Source organism: Epinephelus moara, chromosome 19 (assembly GCF_006386435.1).
Source record: "Epinephelus moara isolate mb chromosome 19, YSFRI_EMoa_1.0, whole genome shotgun sequence".
In the NCBI taxonomy this organism is placed as follows: domain Eukaryota; kingdom Metazoa; phylum Chordata; class Actinopteri; order Perciformes; family Serranidae; genus Epinephelus; species Epinephelus moara.
Genome location: NC_065524.1, coordinates 13,989,565 through 14,012,887, shown reverse-complemented (window position 1 = coordinate 14,012,887; position 23,323 = coordinate 13,989,565). Strand labels below are relative to the sequence as shown.

The window sequence follows — 23,323 nt, the reverse complement described above, 5'->3', positions numbered from 1 at the left end:
CAGCAAAACCTCCATTAGCTGTTAGCTCCAACCACTGACTGCTAACAGCTAACATTAACTAGCTCTCCTGCAGATTTTAACATAGATTTGTTGTTAATGCTGCAGCATCATCATGGGAAAAGTAGAGTGCTTCCGCTGACGCATCGATAGTGAGTTTACTGCTTGCTGCTTTTGACCCAAAGGCATCCTGGGGAAGATCTCTGTTCATCTGAAACACTTTTTCTATCGTCTTCGGGACAACAGGACGCTGTTAGGCTTGATTCCTGCTTTTTAGCCTGCACAAAATTGATGTGACACAACAGAAAAACATCTGCCAATGCCACCAGTGAGTGTCATGTGATTTGTCCATAGGCTGATAGCAGTCAGTATCAGCCAATACAGATTTTTGGTTGATAATAAGATGCATCCCTATAGAAATCTGACTCAGAACATGTAGGCACATGAATGTCACTTTCACTATGATGTCAAAGTCAAGCGGCTGCTCAAACGGCTGCCTGGCTGCTCTCCAAGACCTTGTCACAGTTGATTATACTGTTCCTTTTTTACTTGATGAGAGTTTCTAATGCTGAATTGCATATTTATATGTTGATTGGTTTTGGGGCTATTCAATAATAATCCAGTTGCCATTTCATAGTTGGAACATGCTGATTAAAAAATGATCTGGTCTAAATGTTACTGATGAACTAAACAGGTCATACATTGAAGAATTACCGATACAGTTAACTGACATTGTATTCATGTCCTAGAGCCACACTGCAATAAAAGCGTTTGGTTTCAAGGAGTGGAGCTTAGGAACATACCCATATTAGAGATAAATGAAAATGCCCCTATTGTAGGTATTATCACCTATCACCTAAAGATATAACACGGCTCGTGATAGGTTGCTGCAAGTAGAAGTTGCAAGTAATTATATTGGTCATGGAATCTAAAGCTGTAATGTCATTGCTTTCTAATGGTACTTTGTCCCCTACCACAGCCATTGTTGAGAATTCAAATTTTTGGTCCTTCTTCAAATACATTAATAGGTTTTGGAAATATTAACCTGTTGTTGTAATTCCCCTTTGCGTAATGGTATCCTTGAGTGAAATCAGTCCTAACTCAACTTCACGCTCCACCATGCTGTTCACACACTTTGCTAACAGTCAACCAATCAGCACCTTCACTCCCCTCTTTTTCATGCTCACTCCCACTGCCTGAAATGTGTCAAAATTCTCTTGGTTTCCTTCCCTGCCTTCCTGTAGGAGGAGGAATTTCCTTGGGAAACATTTCACATTCCTTGCGACTAGAGGGCTGCTGGTGCAGCCGAAGCCAGTCCGCTGTGCTCTGCCCTCGGCCCCCTTTTGTATTCTGTTGTTGACCAACAACCTGCTCTCTGAGAGGGGGGGGCAGAGTTGGTGCTGCAGATCGCCCACCCCGTTGAAAAGTTTTGCTGAACTGGCTCAGAGCTTCACAGTGAGCGGTGAATGTGCTGAATGCTCATGTTGAATTCCTCACAAAGGGAAGAAAGGTTTGTTTCCCCCTGCCTGGACCTCAGAATGGGAGAAAGGCCAGATTAATGTGTGGGTGGATACCGGGGTCTCTGCTAGCGAAGAGATCCAACTTCCTGATCCAACAAGTGAGGCAAGGAAACTGTCCTCTGACACAGGGAGGATCCTGTCAAAATAATCACTTTGGGGACAATGTCTCTCAACTCATTTCTCTTGTTCTTGCTCTACTTATTTCCCACCTCTCCCATTCAGGCATTTCCTGAGCTGTATGTGCCAGCAGCAACACAGAGACCATTATTTCAGATTCAGAACACGGTGGCGTGGATGAACGAGAGCACGACAGACCATTTGAAAACATGAAAGATTATCATAATGGCAGTGAGAGCTCCTGTGCTACTTTCTAGCAGGGTCTGCTCTTGTAAACAAACACAGGTGGGGGTGGGTTACTAAATTATTTAGAATGAAATGTGAAAAAGCTATGTGAAGTTATGTGTATCCCACTGACTCAAAGGTTTTCAGTGACAAAATCTCATATAACTGTTGCAATGCCAGTCCTACTCATGAACCTTTTTTTTCTTTTAATCCATTACTGTGCTCATGAACCCAATAGGTAGGTTCCCGTTGTTTTGGCAAAATAATACGGGGGAAACCTCTGATAGTGACAGTCATAACTACAGTAATCAATATGGATCAAAAAGCTTGCAACAGACTCATTCTCATACAAATGCTGTTTAAATAATTTGCTTTTAATAATTAAGAAGTCTGTTTACAGTGTTAGTCTTAGGTCTTTGTATACATAACAAAAAAACGGACAAACAATTTAAAACGATAATTTTATTTTCTTACACTGTACTCCCACAATAGGCTACTTGATTCACAGTAACCTGTCTGCTTCCAGCTGGCTACCTGAGGCTGGTGCAACCGTGACAGGAAAAATAGTCAGTTCTGCTAAATGAAAAACATAGCATCCTCCAAGCTTGTGGCTGCTAGTGATGGAGACAGAAAACGATTGTGCATGGGCAAAGCACCCTCTTGAAGTGGATTGATAATGCTCGGTCACATAATGACCCCCATGATGCCCACGTAATGAAACAGCTGCTGTATTTCGAAACGGTCAATAGAATTCAGTAAATAGCGAAGCTGTCTGATTCATTACTCATGTAATAAAGATCCAAATATCAACTAGATGGTAATCTGCATGAGAAATAAAGGGGGAAAAAACAGTTATAATAATCATCCCTCTGTAGTGATCAGTTTGACTTGGACGGACATGGTCACTACAAGTGGTTTCCACTGTATCCTGAGAAAATAATCAACACTTTGCTGTGTGGTTGAGGACATAACAGTCCCTGGAGTGTCAACTCTCAAACAGCACTGAGCTGGGTGCCCTGCCCACTTGTCTAATCACAGATTAAGAAGTCTGAACTGTCTGGAGTCCTCTTTCTGTTTATGTCCCTTTGCTCAATTAGCCCATACTGCAAATGTGCTGCTCTTCACATCTTCTGTTCTGAAATTCCCAAGGGTTTTTTATAGTTTCATGGACAGAAATTAGGCGCAGTAGAAGTCTAATAGGTATGTCCCCTGGAAAGACACTTTGGTCTGGGGCTAGGCTTTAGGGTGATACTTTATCTTTATCTTTATCTACTTTACTTTAGGCTTTAGGGTGATACTAACTCAATTTTATGAGCTAAATAGCTTTTTGTTCATTTGGTTCTTTTTATACCTTTTATCCTAGCTTACTGTTTTAGTCCCTCAGCTTTTAGCTCCAGTGTTTCCTCATGGGGGCCTACCACACTGAGAGTTGTTCCTGGTCTCCCGATGGGGGTGCCGTCGGGAGACCGCTCTGACCTGGGTGGCTGTAGGGCACTGCACCTCGGTGTGGGGCCTCATGTCTGCCCGGGTCGGGGTGTCTCTATGGCGGCGCTCCCTGTTGCCGTGGACCATGGGCCCTCTCGGTGTGGTCGGCCCCCAGAGGTGGCTTTTTCCATGCCTCGGGTCTCGGTGCTAGGCCATGTCTCTTTAGTGATAGCGTGTGTGTGTGTGTGCGTATATGTATATGTATATTGTATATTTACTGCTTTAAATTTGTTGTAGTCTGCCGTGCTACAAAGTGATCCACAAGGGGACTCAGATTATAATGCTGCTTGACTCACTCTGGTTGGCTATGGGATATTACCTATTCAGTGGGGCAAGAGAAAAGGCTGTCTCTTTCTAAAAGATCCACATTTTCTCTTCTGTGTCAGTCTGTACTTCCTCAGAAATTATCTTAGTCTCTGTCTGTCTTGATTAAGGAATCATGTCTCTGTTGATTCTGGTCTTGGTGTTTCTGTTCAGATGAAAGCTGTCCAAATCTACGGCAGCTCTTTTCACTTTGTAGTGTGTCTGTTATCCGCCAGCATACTGTAAGCTTTGTCAGTGCTCTGGCCTAATTAGCCTCACCTTTCCATTTTTATTCACCTTGGCGTCACTGATGTTAGATTTACTACTGCATGGATACAGGGAAAAGCAAGGTCTGTATATGGAAACACTGGAGAAACTGGAGCTCGGATACATTCAGCACATTAGTCATTTGGACATATTAAGCCAGGGGGAATGGACTGGGAGGAGCAGTCAGAAAGCATTTTTGGGCTGCCATTGTTCATCTCAAGTAATAGCACCCAAACAGTGTAATTACATGCACCAGTTGTTTTATCAGCAGGATTGGTGGATATTACGGCTATAGACGCATGTGGCAGTGCATTGCTTATTTATTATGTTTCCCTGCTTGTGAGAAGTTTTAGTATTTTTTTATTGCTTGAAGAAAAAAGTGGAATCATATTTGCTGATGCTGACGATTGTACAATTAATGATTGCACAATTCCCTGTTCACATAGGGCCTTCATTACTCTTTCTACATTGCAGAAAATAGTTTTGAGTCAGAGTACAGTTGCGGAAGGCCTGTGTAGCAGCATTAACACAGACAATGCATATTGCTTCCTCTAGCTATATTTTCAAATCTTGATCCATTATACTCCCATATCATGTGCAGACCAGGGGTAGGCAACCTGCAGCTCCAGTGTCACATGCAGCTCTTAAGCCACTCCCCAGTGGCTCCCTGTGGCTTTGACAAAAAATGAAATGGAAATCAATGTTTTTTTAACTCTGTAATGCTCAGTTATCATTGTTGCTTAGCTGTAAAGCGATTCTTCCATTCTCTAATAGTAAGAATGTGTAACCTTTACAGCAAATAAAAAATTTTTCCCTCCAGGACTGTAACATGCTCATGCTTGTTTAACCCAAACAATGCATAATGCGACTGCAGTTGGTACGGATCGAGGTCGGAACACACCAACAAACCGCACCAGAGTTCATTTGTAACTGGACTTAGCCCACCTCTTCAAGAAGGTCTGGATCCGGTTGTTGTGGTTTGCACCTGAGTGCCATTAATGTGTTCACACTTGCCCCAAAAAAGGCCCCAAACTTGAGTTCGATTGAACCATGCAAACAGGGCAGGCATGAAAGCATCCTTATGGCCGGGTTCCACTTTGTGCAATGAGTCCTTTGTCGAGCAAAAGTGACGATTCTCTGTTTTGACGAATCAACAGACTGCAGTGTTCACAGCTCCACCTTTCAGTACCACATCTGTGTGCTAGGTACCCCAACAGAGGGGGGACCAAAAATGGTACCGGTTGGGAACGGTTCCATTGGTACCATCCACAACTTTTTGCAGTGGAAACGGAATAAATGTGTACTGAACTGAACTTAACTGTACCGTACTGCTCAGTGGAAACGGGGCTTTAGTGAGTTGTGTTGCCTTCATTATAAGGTTCAAATATGTTTTGTGGCTTTTTTTTAAAACCAAAAATATCTCTTTTGATAGTAAAGGTTTCCGGCATCTGCCACAGAACTAAATACAGATGCTTGACCGCTGTTTCTGTTACAGGCAGATGAGGCTGAGGTTTGTCAGATTTATTTTGTGTAAGATCTCTGATCAATGATGAGAGGAGAGAGACAGATATGATCGTGGTGGTTGCAGGAGGTAAAGGGCAGACTTAATCCTGTCATGCTAATCAGAGGCACCATATGGCAGCATGAAATATGTATAGTGAAATTAAATTGATCCTTTGGATGAAATGTCAGCACCCAGCTTTGCTCAGTTTAAAACCCTCCAACAGGGGGAATGGGATTACGTACAGTCTTTGCCGTCTCTTAGATTTCCATCAGTAAGTATGTTTTAATCGTTTCAGTCAAGATGTGATTCTGATGTGTATAAGCTCCCAGTGGTCAATACAGAGGTCTGGACGGCTTTCCTCCTCAACATCCTTTTAGTTGCATTTTCATTCCCGCTCAATCCAGCCCATTCATCAGAGCTTTTTAAAGATGAATCCGCTTCAGTGATTTTAGAAAATGCTCACATAAGCAAGCTATAAATACTGGACCCTGACAAACTCTGCACAGTTTATTCATGCTGTTTTGCAATTCCAGATACTTCCTAGTAAGTAGTGCTGCACCATAATGGCTGAAATGGTAATCACGGGTATTCTTGTCAGTGTTGAGTAAAATCGTTGTTATTATCATCCATCTCTGGGCACAAAATAACTGTTCTGTAATTTTTAAATTGACAGGAAACTGCCTTCATTTTAAGAGTGTGTCTCAACTTTACAACCCCATAAATAAAAAAGTCATGTGTCCTGTATAAACATGCTTTTTCAACACTTCCTGTCTGCTTTAAAAGTGTTTGTATGTTCCCGGTCAGTAGGCTAGACAGAGAGATTGTTTTAAACAAGGCTTTGCTCTTGAGCTTTTGATCCTACCAGTAGACTCTGGGTGAAGGAACATTCCTGCCAGGCAGACCATCCACCTTAACAGGATTTTAAAGCTCAGTCATAACCTTGTCAGAGGCTGTGACCCTCACAGGATTCACCTGTATCTGCTGGTTGGGTTACTGTAGACTCATTGTGAAGTCACTGGATGTAGCAGGCATGAACTTGAAGACCTTAGTGAGAGGATATACTGTATGTTACAGTAGTAATACAGATATCATACGAGATATCTTATGATATCTTCTGTCACGTTATCTCTGCTATGATGCACTGAAGCTGATCTGGTCAAGGTGTCTTACTCAGGCTCTGATTGTGTCTGTAAACATGCCATATCTGGTCTGATCTTGTCTTGCATGGCCACTACAAACATGGGCCTGCTGACCTCATCAGTTTGTGGTCAGGGCTGAACAAAAGAGCTGTATAGCGCTGCAAAAACTGCAACAAAGGATGACAGCTGTGAGTTCCTGGAAATGATTGTGAGATCACTGATGTATGGGTGCAGCACTGGGTTGTAATTGGTATCAGAGAGACTGAATAGTTGTAAAAGAAGCAAAAAGTAGGCTGGTGAGCCTCAGCGGGTTCATGTGTACTCTTTGTTTAAGGCTACTTTGTCTGTTAATTTGGCTTGGCGCCAGTAGAACCAGGAGACGCTCTTTTTCCCAGCATGTGCTTGACTTGATGATGAAACATGGGGACAGGTTCACCCCATTCTTGCGCTTTCCGGTGTCACTGAACAGCAAGTTTTTTTTTTGCCTTCCCTCAAACAGGCTTTTTTTCTCCTGCCCCATATTTCTCAATAGGAAAAATACACAACTTGCCAGCACACCCCTCATTATCAGAGAACAGTCTTCTACCAAACCACCCACACAACAAGAGCATACTGGTCAAAGCTCTGATTCACACTTCACAGACATGAATGTTTTTTTAAATGGGCGTTTGAGGGAAAGCACTAGCTTAAATCACCAAACGGAAATCAAATCTGGCACTGAGCTCTAATGCACCGGCTCTGTGTAGCATTACATAAAATGTGCTGGTAATCCCGACAACAGTCAGATTCTGCCACAGCTCTGGGGAGCCTCATGACCACGGAGTTCACAAAGACCATATTACAGAGTATTATGACAGATATGAGGGCAGCTATTACGTCCTCTTCTCCCGCATTCTGGGAAACAACCGGTTTATCTGCTCCCTGATCTTTTTTCCTCTTCATAACACGTCCCTGGGGTGGTTTCATACCTGAGTGATGACACCTGTCCTGTGTTCCTGTTGCACCGAATCGCTCCATTGCAGCTCCATGTGTCGGCACCAGCTGGCCCGACAGAGCTTTAATCCATCCTAGCAATGACTTGACAAAAAACTACATGTTGAATGAGGGATATCAGAAAATGGCTTGAGGGATGTTGTGTGGTTGCATCTTAATTACAAGATCCAAATGAAAGTATTCCTGCCAGGCCTGTCTTAACAGTATTCAATAAATATTACCATCTCTTCAAAGTCCTATAAAGATGATTTCACCTTTTGTACTTTTTTTTATTTGTTTACAGTTTAGTGAATTTACTCTCCTGGGGGTTCATGATAGGGCTGCTTCTACTATGGCTTAATCTTTGGACTACCTTTTCCAAGTAAACACTTTTACAGTACTTAAATTGTAAAGAGTATGGTGGGGTTGAATCTGTGTGTAGTTTGCTTGTTCTTCCTGTACCTGTGTGGGTTTTCTCAGGTGCTCCAGTTTTCTCCGACAATCCAAAGATATGCAGGATTGATGCATGAGCTTTGAAAGGGAAGTTGTGCATTTAGCCATAGCTTGGCTAAAATATAGCTGTTGGAACACAGTGAGCATACAGATGGAGAGCGGAGGCTTTTTTAGTGCATGCAAGAATTTCCAATTAGAAATACCTCCCACCCTGTGGATTATGCTACAAAACAAGTTTGAGATGTTTCATTAAATCTTAGATATATTTCGACCACAATTAAAAACAATATCAGAATCCATAGTAACTAATGCTCAGGATAAGTAAGGCTTTATTCTGCATGATCCATATTCTGACACTATTTATAGCCACCTTTTAAGCCTACATGGGTTTAGTGTTTGCTGCTCAAAACATTTATAAGCCTATGTCTACATAACATTGTAAGGTCCCTGTTTAGTTTAATCACATGACTTCTGGTCAGGCTTTAAGCTGCCATCTCATTACAAAATATTTTGTATTGTGCTGTGATTAATGAGCACACACCATCTGTTGTTTTGCATTATTAGAATTAACGTCAGATGTGAAATTTTGATTGTTGCAATGGTAGAAGATTAAAGGATATAATTGTAATTTCTGTCTCAAAGATGCCCTCTGACATTCAGCAATGTGTTGGCATCAAAAAGTCAGACACGACTCCCCGCTCAAGTCTGAGACTGTGGCTTCACAACCAGCTTTGGCACCTTGCAAGCTGTCATACGGAGCTTCCTTTCTAGATTTCAGTCTTATTTAGCTGCTTTAATTCTGAGTGCTTTTGTCATTGTGACCGTATGGTTGTGAATCACTCATAGACGAAACACACGCTGCCAAATTAATAGCTTCCTCTTGTTCTCTTTGTGAACCCTGGTCACAGCCTCTTCCTCCTGGTTCACTGTGAGCTTGGGAAGATTTCATTCAGGGAATTAAAGCCCAACCAGCATATGGCCATCTGGCACACATAACCAGATATTTGGGGGCTAAAATAGCTTTTGCATGCAAGCCTAAGTGCAGGCTAAGCTCTTATGGCACATCCTACTGTGTGAAGTTGTTAAAAACCGATCCATTCAGTGTTTTGGATTCCTCCTCATTGCTCATAATGTTGATAGGATTTAAAAATTAATTTTGCTGCTTTTAAATTACATACAGTTATTATCCTTATTACTTCTCTGTTTCCTCTCTAGTTGCAGTGTTTTGCAATCTCCAGTTCTTTTCCGTCTTTGTCTAAAAATGGTGAATTTGAAACCAAAAATGTAAAGAGGGTGAATTTATTTCCGTGGGTGGTGTGGGCATGGATTTGAGAATGTAGGGCTTTGTTTTGCTCCTCTTCTGTTTGTTTTCAACATGATTGAAAGGCTATGAATAAAATATCAAAAATAAAAAACGGGAACTTATGTGTATTGCTGCATGAGCAAATCTCCGAGTTCCATAGGCCTCGCTGTGAATAGATTTGCCCCCGTTTTTCTTGTAGGAGAATAAAATATTCAGAAGTAGCTTTTAGACCAGCGTACCCTTTATTTGGACTAAATTATGCAACTGTACATGAAAAAATACTAGTGTTATGAAAGAACAAAGTGCTTTGGCTTTCCTCCGCAAAGGCATTGACTGGAGAGAAATGCTTTTTTTGTCACTCTCCCACATACAAGCCAGCACCATGCGCAGCTTCCTTAAGAATTTCATGCCGACCATTATGTTCAAGCATGCTTTATTAAAAGAATGTGACCGCATTCACATCTCAAGCAGAGAATATAAGAAATAGCACACTGAAAGCACTAAAAGCATGACTCGAAGTCTCTTCTTTTCTCCAGCTTGGAAGCCCCCCAGCACATACCAAACATAGACAGTGTCTTTTTCATTCGGCCCTCTGTTACATCACTCATCCTCCATCCTCCACTTCCCCCCTGCTTTGTGCCGCTGACAATTGGTGTGCAGTGATCCGAGGGCATGGAACTGGCAAAACATCAACGAGAACGCTGACCAGGGGGAAAAGAATTACAAAAGTGTGTTTTTGTTCAGGCAGCATATCATTCAATTCAAAGGGTTTGATGGCCTCTCTCCTGTGCCATGCATATTCATTCACAGTGTATAAGCACCATGTCCGTATTTGCATGATAAACTTTTTCATGACCCTATAAATGTGAAGATGTTAAGAGCACCACTACTGCACTTTAGTCTCCCCAGCTGATACAAATGAGACCATAAGCACTGGTAAAACATGCCCCTCACTTATATATCTCATATCTCACCATAAGGCTTTAACCACTGTAGCTGCTGTCTCTTTGTAGGCCCTTAAACTTAAGGGTGTTTCAATCACAAGTTATTTGAGATGTTGCTGTCATTGAAGTGGTCCAGAAATAGCATAGAGATAGGAGCCACATGTACTTCTACACGCCAGCATATCTTGGACTAATGGCTTTGAAGGATGTTGATGCAGACGGGATCTGTGTTGTTTGTTGACACCGGTCCAGACAAGAAACACTCCTGAGTGATGCTGTGATATCCATGTAATGGATGAAGTATTTTTGAAAGAATTCATCCCTTAAGTATAGTTGTCAGCTGAACTGTAGCTGTATGAGCTCCACAGGGAGCTATCATTGAGCAAACATAAATATTTATAGCTCTTAAAGATTTCTTTTTTATAAGATATCGATGTGAATTGTCTTTTTTTGTGTTCTGACTTTTTAAACAGTGTCAAAGGAATCAACAGAGGGGAGCCTCTGTGGTCTCAATGATCTCGCCTTCATCCTAAATTATTATTACCCTATATACTTCCAGTCACATCTTCTTAAATGTGATGCCTTGTATCAGGGGAGTGGATTTCACATTTGGAGTTTACATTTTCTAAATACCTTTTAATGTCAGTATTATATAAACTATGTGTGCTGTCACATAGGCAGTCTCCAGACAGACATATCATTTTACCAAAGAGCCAAACTCAAAGCAGCGAATGGCCAAAGCTTGGTGTCGGGCCAGAAGTTGTCTTTGAGACCTGACTCCAGAGAAACCTGTGCGAGGCCCCATGTGTGTGTTGAAGAAAGCCAGCCTGACTCAGGGGAGGGAGAGGTCAGAAAGAGGCTAACAAAAAGGATTATTCGCTGTGCCGTGTGTGTGTGTGTGTGTGTGTGTGTGTGTGTCTGAGCTGCTCCCTGACATCCACCCTGCTGTCCACCTTTAATCCACCTCCCATAATTGATTTGGTTTCCTCTGATGCTCCATTATCGCTTCAATACAGGTGGGCCAAGATATTCGGTCTGCACTGTGAGGAAGAGAATCTTCATGGAGACATGGCAACATGACAGTTTCCCAATTTAGTTGTAAAATGTATGTATGCTATGTAGGTGCAGTTGCACCTGTGTGTCATACATTCTTTTTAGGCCTCTCTTTTGTCACTGTTGATTCAATCGATGTACTTGAAAGCTTTAAATGTTTGTCACTCTTACCTCTAAAGTCTTGTTATTGCTGTAGAGAAAATGGATGAAGCAGCCGAGACAAAATGATGCACCGTGCATGCCATATAAGCCGCAATCACAGGCCTCTTATCTAAAGCCAAATATTTGACCACAGCTGTTTGAGTGGACTGCCTGATAAGTTGTTTTGTTTGTCCAGGACAGATAAAAGTGAAAGGATTTGAGCGTAGCCTCAGACGCCCCGCCAGTGACTTCAGCAGAAGCTCTCAGTTCCTTTTACCATCTGATAACATCTAATAATTATGATGTGTCCAAGGTTAAAGTAGTATTCATTGCTGCATAGTTTAACTGATGTGGCATTATAAGATCCTGTCTAGTATGGAGTGATAACTAGAAGTCCTGGTGATTTTCTTTTTATTTTGTTATTTGATGTTTGTTAATGTATTGTTATGAAAAATAGCAGCACGCACAGCTCCAAAAAAAACTTGAACAGTATATAGAGGTGTACGGTTGTGGTGAGGATCCAAAAACAAGCAAAAACACCAGCACTTTCAGATAATAGAACTTATTTAATGTGGGCAAAATTAACAGAAATGGATGCGTTTCCGTTACAAAGCCATTATCGGCCTGATGATGGCTTGTGTCCATTTCTGTTAATTTATACCAGATTGCCTGTGTTTTGTTTGTTGATTTATTAAGCTGCTTGTATATAGTACCTAGGTTAGCCATTAATAAGGTAGTGATGGGATTATGTTGTCATGGCTGTTTGCTATGTGGAATACAGTAGCTATGGTTGAGGAGCTGTTCTTGTTACACAGCTTTCAGTACAGATTTCCAGTCTTCTCTCTACAGATGAGATTCCTTGTCTCAGTCTCTTTCCCTCTCACTTCTCACAAATGGAAGCAGTTGCCACTTTCATACTTTTGATTTACTTATGTCAATCTGAAAGAGGGAAATGGCCTTGTAATCGAATGGCTTCACTTTACTTTAGAGACCGAAAAGGTCAACAGTTAATGACGGTACAGCGAGTGACTTGGACACACTAATGGGCTCAGATGGAGCAGCACTTCTCGCGCTGCTTTGAGTGATGCCATATAGGCTAAACCTATTAGCTGTAGAGTGCTCAGGCACCTACTGGGCAGCGTCCATCAGAGTAGTCAATAACTGCTCATTTTGACATGATACGACACCCAGTTGTTTTATATGTCCATGTCAGTAATGGAAAATGTCATCGCAAACATTATTTGCACATTTACTTTAATTAGCCTGCAGTAGGACTTGATTCGGGTCCTGCGTTGCCTCAGGGTTGGTTTGGCCTCCACCTGTGAAACAATTTGATCTTTAACTATGCTTCCCAACACCATGTTAAATAATAAAAGTGAGCTGGGTAGAAGTTCTACATTTTCAGAATTATAAGCCAAATATTTATAGTAAAAAATAGTGGTTTTACAGTAAAATGTCCCGTTACTGATTTATTATTTATATTTATTACATTATAAGTACTGATGCCTCACAGCATTTTACTGATCAAAGTGGAGCTAGTTTAGTAAGGTCAGTAGGGTAGGCAATGTGTTATGAGGCATGCACACACCGCAAGATATCAAACTTCTCATCAGATGATGGGGGGGGGGGGGGGGGTCCTATTTTGTTTTGTTAGGTAATATGTATCTACCACATCAATGGAGAGGATTAAAAGTACAATGTTTCCCTCTGAAATTTAGTGGAGTTAAAGTATGAAGGTGAATAAATGGGAATACTGTTAAGTAAAATGAGGGAAAATTGTATTTCAGTGCAGTACTTTGGTAAATGTACTTCATTATTTCCACCACTGGTCCTGAATATGATCAAAACCAGCAATAGAGTCCATAACCAGAATACCAGCATGCAATGTGACGATCAATAAATGCAGTCCATAACAATGATGACCCAATCAGAGCAGCTTGGCAGGCGATGTGTTGGCTTAACCAGTGCGAGCACCGTCACTGTAAGAGGGTTTTCCCCCATGGGCTCTTATCAACTGGGAAACAGACAGAAAATGTTTCACTTATCTTTGCTTTCCACCGCCTGTTCCGCAGAAATATTGAACTCTAGACTGCTGTATGGATTCTCCGCCCACTCTGTCTTCTCTATGGATTGATAACACCGCTGTGTTTTGGTCCTGTTTGGCACAGAGAGGCGTGCTGTGATCCCACCCCAGGCTCTCTCTGGGAATGTGGGAATGACATGCCAAAATGGAGGATTAATGCATCTTTCGAGTGGCCTCTGCAAGCCCCTGTTTTGATCTTGAGTGTGTGCCAGTGTCTGTTGAGTGGAGGGGAGAACACAAATAACAACCCCCCCTCATATTCCTGTAATCACAGATACTCAGCGTGTCCATATCAACAATCCTTTCTAAAACTAGCTTAATTATCCTTGACCCAGCGTATGCCTCTTTCAGTTATTTTAGCATGATGATTAGTGCTCTTGTGTGACACCTGGTCTGTCTCTGCAGTCACTGATTGGGTGGCAAAGTGGACTGGCACTGGGCAGGAGCACAGGGACAGACTGGCACCACGCCAGAACAGATGGCCACGAGTTTCACTTGCAACACAACACAGTGGCAGGCAAGAGTGGAGATAACACCTCTGTCTAATAATAAAAAATCCCAGGTTCCCTAGGTGACCCCTTCAGCGCCTGCAGCCTTTTTAATTACATGTGAATCCCAGTCTACTGAGAGAGAGGCAGAGAGAGCTGTGGCGGGATAGAGATGTTGTTAAACCATCAGCCTGCTTTCTGTCCCAACCCCCCAACAGAAAGCTGTGGCTGGCTGGTGACTCATCCTCACCATAAGACAAGCTGGATCCATGCGCTACCTACAAGGTTTAACATTTAATTACTCTAGCCTCAAATAGAGTTGCATTTGTTATTTTAATGCACACTAGGTAATTTAGTTTAGCGCCATACATGCGGAATCACAATTTTCTCTCAAATGATTCCAGTAAAATGACGCTGGATTATGTCATCACGGACTAAAGGGAGATTCAACACAGGAACACCGAGTTCCTGTTATTGAAAATTTTATATTGTTATCATTAAAGATACATTATGTTGGCTGCTTGGATAAACACCTCTCAGGATCTGGTGACCTTTGGCTAGCTTCCTTCCTTTTCCCTCTATGCGGTTAATTGCCCCTTTTTTGTAGTGACAAATGGAAGACGCTGACGGCTCATGACATTTATGTTAGCTAACAAAAACTGTGCCTCTTCATCTCTTCTCTTCCCTTCATATTATTGATGAAAAAATGGAAGCTAAAATAAACAAAAACATAATAAGATTGTATTAGGAGTGGGCGATACAGCCAGATTCCTGTCATCATCATCAGTGTATATATCATTTCATATCACTGTAACAATACATATCACAATACAGTAATTGTAAAATAAGCATACTACAACAACACATTTGGTTATTTTCTTCTTTTATTTGAAATGTCCATAAAAAAAACAGCTGATTCACAAGACCCTGCCAGCATAGCTCCTGCTGTAGAAACAGTTTGGCACATTTTTACCAGGGCTGGTCAATATGGAGAAAATTGAATATCACATTATTTTTGACCACCTTGATATCAATATTGCAAAGATATTGTAGGTTGACTGTTGGTGATGCTTTTACAAAATATTTGCATAATGACATTATTGATCAATAATCATCATCAATAAGAGTGAGTGCTTCACATGAAAATAGACATAATGGACATAAAACAGGCAAGGCAATTCAATATGAAAGGACATTTAAAACAGTTTAAAACATGGATTAACTGATTCTTAAAACCATAGTTGTAAAACTACCCAGCAAGCATTTTTTGGTTTAAAAAACATCTAATAGCCGTCTACATGAAGACCTGACGTCTAGGCTAAATCACGGCTGAATTTGGGCTGTCAGTGAAAATTTGGTAGACGTCTAACCATAGCCAAAATGTAGACGTCATCAATTATACGGCTATGTAGAGACCATGTCCAAAAAATGGAGATGAACATATTTAAATTACTGTTGACTCTCCATACGTGATTGAATAACGTACCGCACGCCATCTGCAATGGCGAAAATTACATTTAATCAATTTCAAAATTAAATCGGCTAGATTTGGGTTACATGTAGCTAGACTAAATCGGAGCTAAATATAGCCAATATGTTTAAATCACGACTATTGCTTGCTGGGTATAAACCATAAAATCAAGTAAGACTTTAAAAGAGTTGCAGCAGCATGAAGCATTAAAAATAGAGTAAAAGCGTAAAAAGAAACTGAGTTTCAGACCTGTATCAGGAAGTCAGAGCTAGTTAAAGGCTAAAGCAAACACATTCGTTTTTGTTTTTTTAGGTAGTGTGTTCTAGAGCTTTGAGGCGTAAATGACAAAGGCTGCATCCCCGATCTTCTTCCAGCTGTTGCTCAGGACCTAGAGTAAACCCGCAGCAGATGATCACATTGTTCTTGGAGGCAAATAGTTAACAAGGGAGTTAGCAATGTAGCTCGGTCCCAGTCTTACGCTGTTAAGGCAAATATTAGAACAGTTTGTTCAGAAAATAACATCACTTAACTTTAATGCCGCTTTTAAAACCAGGAAAAGACAACACTTATTGGTTTTACCATATCAGAAATCCAAGATGATATCTATATATATATCGATATATTGCCCAGCCCTTATTTCTACCATCGCACAGGAAGTAGCGTCATGTTGCCCAACCTTACTTTGTATCTTGTAGAAAGAGACATAAAACTCAAATAAATGACTGTTGTTTGGCCAAAATTAAAATTCAGAGATTTGTAACACAGGAAACATTTCACTGTGAACATGACTACAAAGTAATTATGATGCACTTTTAAATCTCAGTTTTTAAACTCTTGTTTCCTATTTGAATTACATTGTTCATTATCAACTTTTAACATTTTTTTTAAGACTTGACAAATTCATGTAAATCCCAAAATATTCATTTGTAAACAGACCAGCCCATTGTGGTCATCTCTGACATTACAATTAGCTTCATTTTTGAATGTGACGAGTCTTTGTGAATCATACATCCCTAGCAGGGAGTGCCTGAATGGAGTCAGTGAGTGTTGCAGAGTAGCTCTCAAGGAAAGTGGGTGACTGGACAGCTATTTGTTTGCTTTGTCTTTCCTCCTCCCGTTTGACTCTGGCTCAGACTGATCACAACTTGATGCAGTAGGGAAAAGTGGGTCAGGAGGAAGTTTAGCAAACTTGGCTCGGGAGTTGTTGACGTTTTGTGGAGTGTCTTGCTGTAGAGGCAATGTTTTTTTTTGGGGGGGNTATATAACTGTACTTGTGTCTTCTTCGTTTGTCACCCACTCCAGTGTGACAGCTTCTGGTATAAATAATACCTGGTGTGGCAGTCAAAAATATCTCTAACTTCTTTGGAGGCATATGTAGGTATGTGTTTCTTAATTGTTTTATTTCGTAATGAACAGGTGGCAGTGAGTCACATCAGTCTGTGTTAATGTTAATATGTAGCATCATGTTGAAAGAAGGCTGACTGAAGACATTTTACTGCACCACAGCTTGTCAAAGCATCTTTGCCATGTCACCTCCCATTAAGAATTCGCCCATAAAGCTGACAACATGAATCCTGATTTAGTAGCACTTTGGTGCACCATCCCGCCACAACAAGTCATAGATTTTTCCTTGATGACGAGGGACACAAAGCTGAACAGAATAGGGTTTGATTACCGAGTCTCGTTGTTCACTCGTTTGGCAGCCGTTGATGATTCCTGACTGCTGCCTGTCACTCTAATCATAACCTGCGGACCAAATCAAGAATGAAGACACTGGGAGAAATAAACTGTAGTGAGAGCTGCTTTGTCGGCCATGCTTTTAATCCCCAGATGCTATAGTGTGTCATGAAGGTGTGCTCACATTGTGTTAGCCATGCCACTAATCTGTTCTATCCCCTGCCTTGTTCTTTCTGTCCTCCACAGGCTCTGCAGCCTCACACTGAAAAAGCTGGTGGTCCTCAAAGAACTGGATAAAGAGCTGAACTCCCTGTCAATAGCTGTCAAAATACAGGTGGGTGCGTTAATCTCTCATGTGCGATGTGAGGAACAGGCTCGATTGCAAAACATTTGATTGCACTGTGTCATGTTCCGGAGTCTCACAGTTCTTCGCCGTGACTGTGCTGTGTTGAAAGTAATCACAAAGCCTAGACGATGATAAGACATGCTACTAATCCTACCGATTGATAAAAAGCTCCTGAGCTGCACAGGAAGCTCCAGTGAGTCACATCCACTCAGGTGCTTTAAATGACAGGCCGACATTACCACTCTAAGCAGGAGCATTAGCACCTTAAGACGGATTGTACATCTTACATTGATTGGTAATGCATTTTTGTGACTACGGGTGTGCAGGTGCAGGTTGTACATGTGTTGTAGAGTCCCAAGGTTGTTATTCTGAATTTATCTTGCACATTTTGTGTGGTGGTGGTCACATTGCGTATGATTTTAAATCCAAATTTTACAAAATATCACATTGTGAAATATTTTAATACTGACATTATAGGTCCTACCAATATTGCAATGTGTAGATACAGTTAGCTGTGTAAGAAGGAAATGGTATATGTTTCAATAGCCCCTTTTCCAGTGCCTGTTCAAGGCGGGAATATCGCCACCTCGCTGTTCCGTATAAAAGGTATGATCACGGAATGGGGGGTCAGAGTTGTCTCGCCTCTGAGCTGGTAACTGAGGTAGTAACAGCACTGAAATGATGTCTGTATAAATGGGACAGCCGGTAGGACGGGATCATTGGCGACATGGGTGTGATGTTGACGTGTTATGCATGCCACCAACCAGGGGCAGCTAGTGGTTAATTCAAAGAAGAAGAACAGCAGCCTAAAATGTCCACAACTTGGGGAAACAATGAGGTCTGGGAGCTCCTTACCCTCCAAGCAGAGGACAAGATCAACCGCCATATAACAGAGACGTTAAATGATTGTCATTGTCACGTTACGCCATTGTTATTGTTGATAAAGCACTGCCGACACGCATGTTATATGTCATACTAGAGGCAGATGCTGTTGTGTTACATGTCACACTCATCATGCCTATTGCATCCGCGACGCTGGCACACACGATGCCGCTGTTGTTTGGTTCTTCTGTAGAAAAATGCATGAAGAAGGAACTTTGTAGCGGCCCTGTAGCGCAGTCTCTCAGCAAAAAAGGGCTAATGTGTAACCATCTGCTCTGGTGTGTGTGTTTGTGTGTGTGTGTGTGTGGACACTACAGTTAATTTTACAGTATTGTAGCTTTGCTGCCTACTAAACAAGCTTACATGTTGTTTGCTTGCTGCATTAGAGTCACAACTTAATCCTTGTAGAGTGCGGAGTAGCAGGATGATAGCTGCGGAGATGACATGAGTTGACGTTAGTTGTGTCTCCTTACCGTCACTGGAGCAACATGTTCCCGTTCAGCGATTACCCCATCCTTTGTATGGAATTCAAAGTATTATTAGAACACAGAGGGAGCTTTTTGGAAAGGCGGGATAGCGTATCTCCTGCTTGGAATAATGTTTCGTTTGACTGACAGATTGTTGGCAGAGAGTCGGAGAGGTTGTTTTAACTTGTGAATGTCCCAACCCCATCAGTGCCGTGTGTGTGTGTGTGTGTACTTTGGAAGATGAAGTAGGAAAAAGAAATACAATATTACATAAAATAAGGCACAAATAATGGTTGTTTTTTGATAAAGCAAAACAGCAGCTGTAAACCAATTTTGGTGTTTCCTCTTGATGTATCAGTGCTGTGTAATTGATATTACACCACATTACTATTATTGTTTTAAAATTAATTGCATCATAATCATGGAAACTAACACCCGTGGTGTGAATCTAAGGCTACACTCACACTGCAAGCATGCCCAGAATAACAATAGCAATAGCATAGCCGTCACACACAGCATTCTGACTTTCTGAAATCGACATGGAGGCCACTGAAGTCAGCGTTTATGTTTTAATTCATAAGTTGATGTGCAGTGGGAGACATTGAATTAATGAGCAGACGATAACATGGACAAGGATGAGGTGTCTTTTTGTGGAGCAATGGCTGCTACTTCTGTACGGAAGTGTAAGTGGATGCAGAGAAGGAGCCAGAAGTGGTGGGACTGTGATGCTAATGGCTTCACTGAAACAGATTTCATCAGAAATTTCAGGATGTGAAAGGCTACTTTAAACTACACCTGTCCATCACAGCTGTCTTCCATGTTTATATTCACTGCGTGATTCCCACCTGTGGCTGCCCGCTGAGAATCAGAGTATGGAATCATCAGGCAGTTTTGTGGACATTTTGGTTCCCAGATTTTGCTGCAGAGTGAGTGCTCTTCCCTATCACGCCTCTTTTTGAAACAGGCAGCGTGATAGACTGAGGCAGCTACCCAGAGGAGGAGAGGCTTTGCATTGTAAGGCTCTGACATAATGTTATCTTCTGCCTTCTGCTGAGAAGTGATGAGTTTACAGCCCACAGCAATTTAATACGAGACAGTCTCTGGCATTTGTTTGATATCTGGTGTCGGCAAAAACTGTTGCACATTTCCGATCCCTTGTTAGTGCCGTTAGCTTGTTTACTATACTACGTGAATGTCAGTGTCACCCTGAACGTCCCGCTGAACCCTGTTCAAACTCTCAAACTCTGTATGGAGAAAAAGGAAGGAATAGTTGGATATTTGTATTGAACAGCCTAATCTGATTCGACTGGCATAATTCTGTGTCAAATACGGCCTTACTCCCGCCAGTGCAATAGAGACAATGTCAATCTAGAGTGACATTCATTCATTCAGGACCTAATGTATCAGATCTTGACCACTGTTGCCTGCAGTGTGAACGTAGCTGTAGACTCATCTCTAGCGGCAGAGTGTTGGAGCCCTGTCTTTAGTCTGCAGACAGGCCTCACAGTTTGAAAACACACACTCAGCGGTAAGCCTGGTAGCGGTTGTAAAGATGATGGTCCACTGCTTCTGTGGGAGAACTAAGACCAGTGAGTGCACCTTAAGCGTACACAGACACACTGCCCTGAGGTGGCCATGTGGAAATAATTCTCAAAAGGAAAAGTCATTCAAATTTTCTCGACTGCAGTCGGCCAGAAAGTCCACACACACAAGGGAATTTGGGAATTTGGGAAGACTCACCTAAAAGCAAGAATAGGGGAGGGAGCCATCTTTGTCTGTCACTTGTACCTGAAAGTTTGGAAGGTACATTAAAAGCTGTCAAAGCAAAAGCATTTTTTATAACCCACAGATCAGAGAGAATGTGATATGGAGCCTCTACCCAGTGCTGTATTTTGCAGATGCTTCAGCCCCTCCTTTTCTGCTGCACAAATCCAGGACTTGTGCCTACGTCTAACTAGGAATGTGCCACCTGTGTCATGTCTGACACTGTGTACCCAGCATGTTTATTCATCCACACAAGGAAATGTTTCTATCAGCAGTAGATTTTGATATGCATGAGTGTTGGACAAATGTCAAAGAACATCGGCAAGAGCAATTATCAACATACTGTGATACAAAGCCAAAACACAGCAACTACATATTTGGGCACACTTAAGGCTAAAATTAGACTTTTGATACCTTACCTTACCACAGAATATATAGTACCATGAAACCTGTAATTTGGGAAAAATAGCAGGTTTTGCCTGTTTCCTGGCATTGAAATCAATTGAATTTATCAATTTTAATGCTCCTTATACCACATAAATAAGGGGGTAGCTAAATCTGATGGTACCAGAGAGAACATTAACACCAGATTAACTCATTTACATATTTAAATGTATTTAGTTACGTTTATTGAACAAGCTAATTACCTTAAATGAACAAGAAAGCTGGAGAGGTAAGAGGATTGCATTTAGTTTGTAGCTACTACTGTTTCCCTTGCGCCCTATCGCCCTAACACAGGGGGCAGTCTCTACATGTCTGTGATGAAATTAAGTTTTCAAACTTAATATAGCTGTTACACAGTTCACAACTTCAAACACTGTTATATCAACTTCATTGTCTCTATAGTTACCGCTCTCTGCTTTCATGCCTCAGTAATTGACCATTTTTCTTTCCTGCTCTCAATATTGTCCCCCTCATTTTGAAATTTAATTGAAATTTTCAGCAGCACTGGGTGATTCTATTTAAAGAGAAACAAATCATCCCCCCTTTACTGTCATCCTGAAGGAGAAAGCAACCAACCAAGTGTGGCTTTATCCATGAGCTGTGTTGTCTCCAGAGCGTGAAATCTCTCCATTTCTGTTGAGCCGCCCGGAGGACAGCGAGCAAAGCTCTGTTCACCGCAGCTCCGGAACTGGAGCATTAAATGCAATTTCCAGCAGGTTTGGTTAGGGAGAACACAGACGCCGAGGGGATAAAGAGACAGTTGGGGAAGATGACAGAGAAATAAGAGGGTTTTGTTTTCAGACAGTGAATGACAAAGCCTCATTACCACATGTCATCGGTTCTCTGTTCAGCATACAGTGGCCATCTCTTTTCTCTCTCCGGGGCTCATCAGGTTAAGTGGCCCGCATGCACACACACAGCCCCTGTAATGGCTAACCATTTGGATGGGCTCCCAAAGCCACAGCAGCAGGGATGATGAGATTGCAGTTTAGTCAGCAGGAGGCTTTGTGTTCCCTTGGAGATAGTCTTCTGTCTCTCACCCTGGAGACCGCTGGGTGACTTCAAGTAGCTGAGGCCTCCTCAGACAAACCTCTGCTTCTTTTTTTTTTGCACATTGGGTTGCAATGTGGTGTGCCCCTGCACATGCACTGCGTGATTATGCAGTTAGCGTTCTGTCTTTTCTGTGTGCAGTTGCCTGCTGAAGTTGTAGCCAGATATTGATGTCAGCTGGATTATGATAGAAAAGGCGTGCGATCCTCATTTGAGTGCAGAATTCTGTCCAAAGCACATCCATTTGCAGTCCACTAAGATATGATCCAATTATGTGTGCGGCTTGTGTGTGTGTAGGTATGTGTTGGGTGAAAGCAAAGGCCAAAATGCCTTTAGCACCTCTTTATTGCAATTGCACATTGAGCTCTTGTCCTGACACTAAATCAGTCCCTGTCTTTGCTGCAAGCAGAAGAGCCAATTTAGAGAATTTAACATATCCAAAAAAGTAACCTTGAGAAGAAGTGTAAATTTGAACTTTTCCCACAGGCTTGTGGAGCTCAGTTGAGTTGAGGGGCTGTAACATTCCCCCATCTGGCCCCAGAAAGACAGTGGAGAAGCTTGTAGCAGGGGAGAGAGGGTGGGAGAGAGGGGGGCAAAGGACATTCAGTACAAGCTTTCCTTGCCAAGGCTCTGTATTGTTAATGCATGTCAGGCAGTTTGAGAGTGCTCGGCTTTTGTGCCTTGATTCATTGTACCAGCCACTGAGCATGAGAAAAGAGTGCATACAAGGCCTCTTTGTGGAGCCCAAGTTAGTGACAAGGTCAGACTCCCGACAGAGATTTACCTTCTTTTTTTCTTTATATACGAAACAAGGGCTGTGGCTACTGTCAAGGTACTGTTGGCATGTCTCTCTGTGGAACATATTGAACCATTAGGCTGCACAGAAAAATGCTTATTACAACTGAATGCTTTGCAAGTGTCAGCAAAACTAAATATCCTCTATTCCCATGCACCCTTTTGTCCTTCAAAGCTTTGATTTCATTTCATGCACTTGAAACTACTGACAATCATTACATGTTTTTTTTTAAAAAATATTCTTTGTTTTGTGAGGTGCTCTAGAACACAGCGTTTTGTGTTGTCTGCTAGAGCACCCTTTACTGTTTGCGGGAACAGATCAAAATTGGACTCAGAACAGGTGTGAATGGCCCCAGTACATCCTGATGTGTCTTGGGATCTGATTGCTCAGACCACATTTGGAGATGGTCTGGCCAAGTGCGGTCACATTGTT

At 41.8% G+C, this 23,323-nt stretch overlaps 1 protein-coding gene across 2 annotated transcripts in view; it reads left to right on the top strand.

Annotated features, from left to right (window-relative positions):
• Nucleotides 1-23,323, top strand: part of zmp:0000000755 (phosphofurin acidic cluster sorting protein 2) — a 57,598-nt gene that overhangs the window by 6,408 nt on the left and 27,867 nt on the right. For both annotated transcript variants that reach the window (XM_050070513.1, XM_050070512.1), the window contains exon 2: nt 17,389-17,476. In XM_050070513.1, the coding sequence (XP_049926470.1) occupies nt 17,389-17,476 (88 nt within the window). The remainder of the gene's footprint in view (nt 1-17,388; nt 17,477-23,323) is intronic.